The sequence below is a fragment of the Pinus tabuliformis genome, chromosome X (genome assembly GCF_031772625.1).
Source record: "Pinus tabuliformis cultivar Carrire ecotype Pingquan chromosome X, CPIR1, whole genome shotgun sequence".
Taxonomy (NCBI): domain Eukaryota; kingdom Viridiplantae; phylum Streptophyta; class Pinopsida; order Pinales; family Pinaceae; genus Pinus; species Pinus tabuliformis.
The window spans coordinates 268,415,393-268,418,754 of record NC_142308.1 but is presented as its reverse complement, the minus strand read 5'-3'; the positions used below and the strand labels follow the sequence as shown (position 1 = coordinate 268,418,754).

The 3,362-nt window shown below is 41.2% G+C and overlaps 1 protein-coding gene across 1 annotated transcript; it reads right to left on the bottom strand.

Moving 5' to 3' along the window:
* Window positions 1-2,481: 2,481 nt before the first annotated feature.
* LOC149139417 (uncharacterized) lies at window positions 2,482-3,030 on the bottom strand. The gene has a single exon (XM_089450715.1). It carries the CDS (start codon window positions 3,028-3,030, stop codon window positions 2,482-2,484), a length of 549 nt encoding a protein of 182 aa, XP_089306841.1.
* Window positions 3,031-3,362: the final 332 nt, after the last annotated feature.

Genomic DNA, 3,362 nt, shown 5'->3' with positions numbered 1-3,362 from the left:
ATTTTTATTTTTTTAATTATAAAATTGTGTTAATAATAATAATTATGTATTTATATATTTAAATGTCAACCACAACATTTTTCCTCCCCCCTCTCTCTCTCTTATATATATATATATAATTAACAATTACCCAATTTCCCCGAGATGCTAAGGGCATTTCATTAAGTTGTTACTCATGTATCCACTGCCTCATGCATTTGCACTACAAATGGTGGTTTGACACTCCCAGTTCCACCTGGTGGCACTCACCTTTGTTGTTCTCGATGATGAGCCTCTTTTTAATGAATAATATGGAGTTGTCTTTAGTGTGTGACTTTTTGGACTTTCTTGCGAGAATATGGCCATGACTTTTTGGACTTTCCGTGCCACAATATCGCCTAAAAATTTGAGGTGAAATCTTGATTTGTGTTATTTAAACTGTTTATTTGACTATATACAGATTCATCACTTTGAAAAACCCCTAATACACTTAGATTGTGATTTCAATAAATTCATACCAGATTTGAGAGAAATTAGAAAAAAAAAACCTAACCCAAAATACTTCCAAAAATTCTCACTAAAAACAACTCAGAATAATATTCGTGCTGGGATTTCGTCGTGGGATCAATTGGTACGTCGCCTTCATGCCGCATTGACCTTGCTCTCCCCTCCCCCGTCGGTGGCGGTCCTTTTGGCTATCCGACTTCCAACTCTCGTCGGTGGCGCTGCTTTTGGCTATCCGACTTCTACCTGGTCGGCTACTTCGTCATGTTCACTTGTACTCCCCTCCGGTATGCTCACCTTGCCTACTCAGATCTCACTGGTCACTTGCCCTGCAATTCGACTCTCCCCTACCGCCTTCTCAGACTGACCATCATGGTTAGAGAGCGAGGACGCGTCAGACGGGGCAGAGGAGGCTGCGACCACGGGAGAATTCCTCATGTTGTTGACTGTGGTGAAATCTCAGAGCTCTTTGATCCTGATATTCCTCAAGAAATTTGCCACAAGGTCGCTTCCATGGAAGTGGATGAGGGAAGGCGACTTGGGGACGGGCAATCGGCCCTTCGAAACCTCCTGGCCAGACACCTGTGGAGACAACAACACGTGAGAGACGATGCTATGTTCAAAGTTGCAGAGGCCAATGCCCTTGTCAGCCTATTTCATCAAACCATGCACCAACTTTCTCACCTCCTTTGGAGTTTCTTTCCCTCCTGTCCCGCTCGCCGCCTCCTCCTCCTCCAGCTTCGACGATGGCAACGGGTACTCTCCGCTTGCCTCTCCCTCTCCCTCCTCCCCTTCCCTCTCCCCCTCTGCCCTTATTGAAACTATCATGCAACACGGTCAGGCCAAAACAGCTCAGCAAGCTGAGAGCTCCCATGGACGCCCCATTATTGAAGAGATTCCTGAGGAAACACGGTCAGGCCAAAACAGCTCAGCAAGCTGAGAGCTCCCATGGACGCCCCATTATTGAAGAGATTCCTGAGGAAACTGTGGCTTGCGGTCTACCCAGTCGCATGCAAGATTCGCAAGCGGAGGTCACGAAGGCGCCGACATTTCAGACTCGGAGCTCTTATGGATGCCCCACTATTGAAGAGCAACCGGAGGAAGCTGTTATTCCAGAGTTGCCTTGCAGTGCACTAGTCATCTATGCGTCCTCCAAAGGCAAGCAACACGCTTAATCTGTTTTTCCAATGACTTACAATCTCAATTTATGGGCCTACTGCAGCAATATTTTTTGTATTTTGGTTCATAGTTTTATTGGCCATCCTTCTTAGCGCAGTTTAAACTCGTTTCTATGCTTTAAAAACTCAGTTTATCATTCAGTTTTTTGGACTCTCAGTCTCACTATAGGACGAGTTGTGGTTTCCCATGAATGCTAGTCTCATGAAGTTTGTCTCCCTTACACAATCTAAGTCTCATGAAGTTTGTCTCCCTTACACCATCTGTCTCCATTACACAATCTAAGTGCCTCAGGGGTTAGTTAGTTGTGGTTTCCCATGAATGCTACTCTCATATGTGTAAAGGAGTTTTTGGGGAGTTGAATATACTATCAAAAAACTAGTTTAAATAACACAAATCAACATTTCACTTTAAATTTTTTCGAACCAAAAAGTCTAAAAAATCACATTAAAAACAACTCCATTCCATTTTTGCTAATATAAATATTTTTTTCCAAAAAAAAACAAACTTCTTATATTATAAAAAGTTTCATGTACATACACAGCTCCATTGTTGTTATAAAAGTTTGATTTTACAAAAAATCTCATAAGAGAGTATTTCTTCTCTTCCCGAGAAGAGAATCATTTCACCATCGATCTTGTCCCTTGATTTTTCTCATGAGTCCATCCTGTTTCCTGTTTTTTCTGACTGTTTCATAAAGCAGAACGAAAAGAAAATATATATGCCTTGCTTCCATTATCCACTGTATAGCCCAAAAAATACTGTTTCAGCAGTTTATTGTAGTAAACAAAAATAAAAAAAAAGGATGCTGATCAACTGGTTCTATTGAAGGATTTCTGCATATGGAGGCTGGTCCGAGGCAAAACTTTCACCGTTTGCTTCCTCCCTTATTCTCCAACTGCCCACAGCTTGTTCAATACCGTCTTTAGAAAGTTTGTTTGCCATATCATTTCGTTCCCTGTAAATATGATTGATGGACAGCAAATTAAAAGACAATTTCAAATTCTGAATTTCTTCAAATAAAGACTGTAAAGCATAATTTTGGCATCTGCTACGTCCAGTTAACCAATTTACAACATTTAGTGAGTCTCCAAATATTTGAACTGTGAGGGTGTTTTTTTGTATCAACCAGCATAAGAGATATTTTAGAGCAGATAATTCAGCAAAATTATTGGATCCACTTCCCAGTCCGATGGATGCTTTAAGAGAATGAGAGTTGCTCAAATGGATAACAATTCCTGCACCAGCTTTGTTTTCCTGGGAGGCGCTATCAAAATAAGCCCAGGGAACCCCTTCCTTTATTTGCTCCTCCGTCACTTTCCGAGGTTCCCTCTCATTCTCAGCATCTAGGATAATTGAGTATATGGTCATACATTGAATCATTATTTGGAATGCCTCTGTTTCCTTCTCCTGGAAGATAATTCTGTTTCTGGCTATCCAAATTCCCCAACTTATGATGGGGGGCAGATTCCTTAACTTCTGTTCAGGAACTTTGTTCCATCAATTTTGCCATGCTTCTGGTAAGGACTGCCCTTCCCATTTGATAGTTAAGGTCATTTGCTTTAATACTTCATCCCATACTTTTTTTGTTGATGGACATTCCAAAAAAAGATGATTCACTGTTTCCAAATCATTTTTGCATAAGGCACATCTTCCTGGCCCTTGTTTAAATCTTGATTGGAGAATATCCCAGGTTGGGGCTT

What these genes read in the sequence shown, in the direction of transcription:
- LOC149139417 (XM_089450715.1), bottom strand. Translation starts at nt 3,030, where the DNA reads ATGACCATATACTCAATTATCCTAGATGCTGAGAATGAGAGGGAACCT.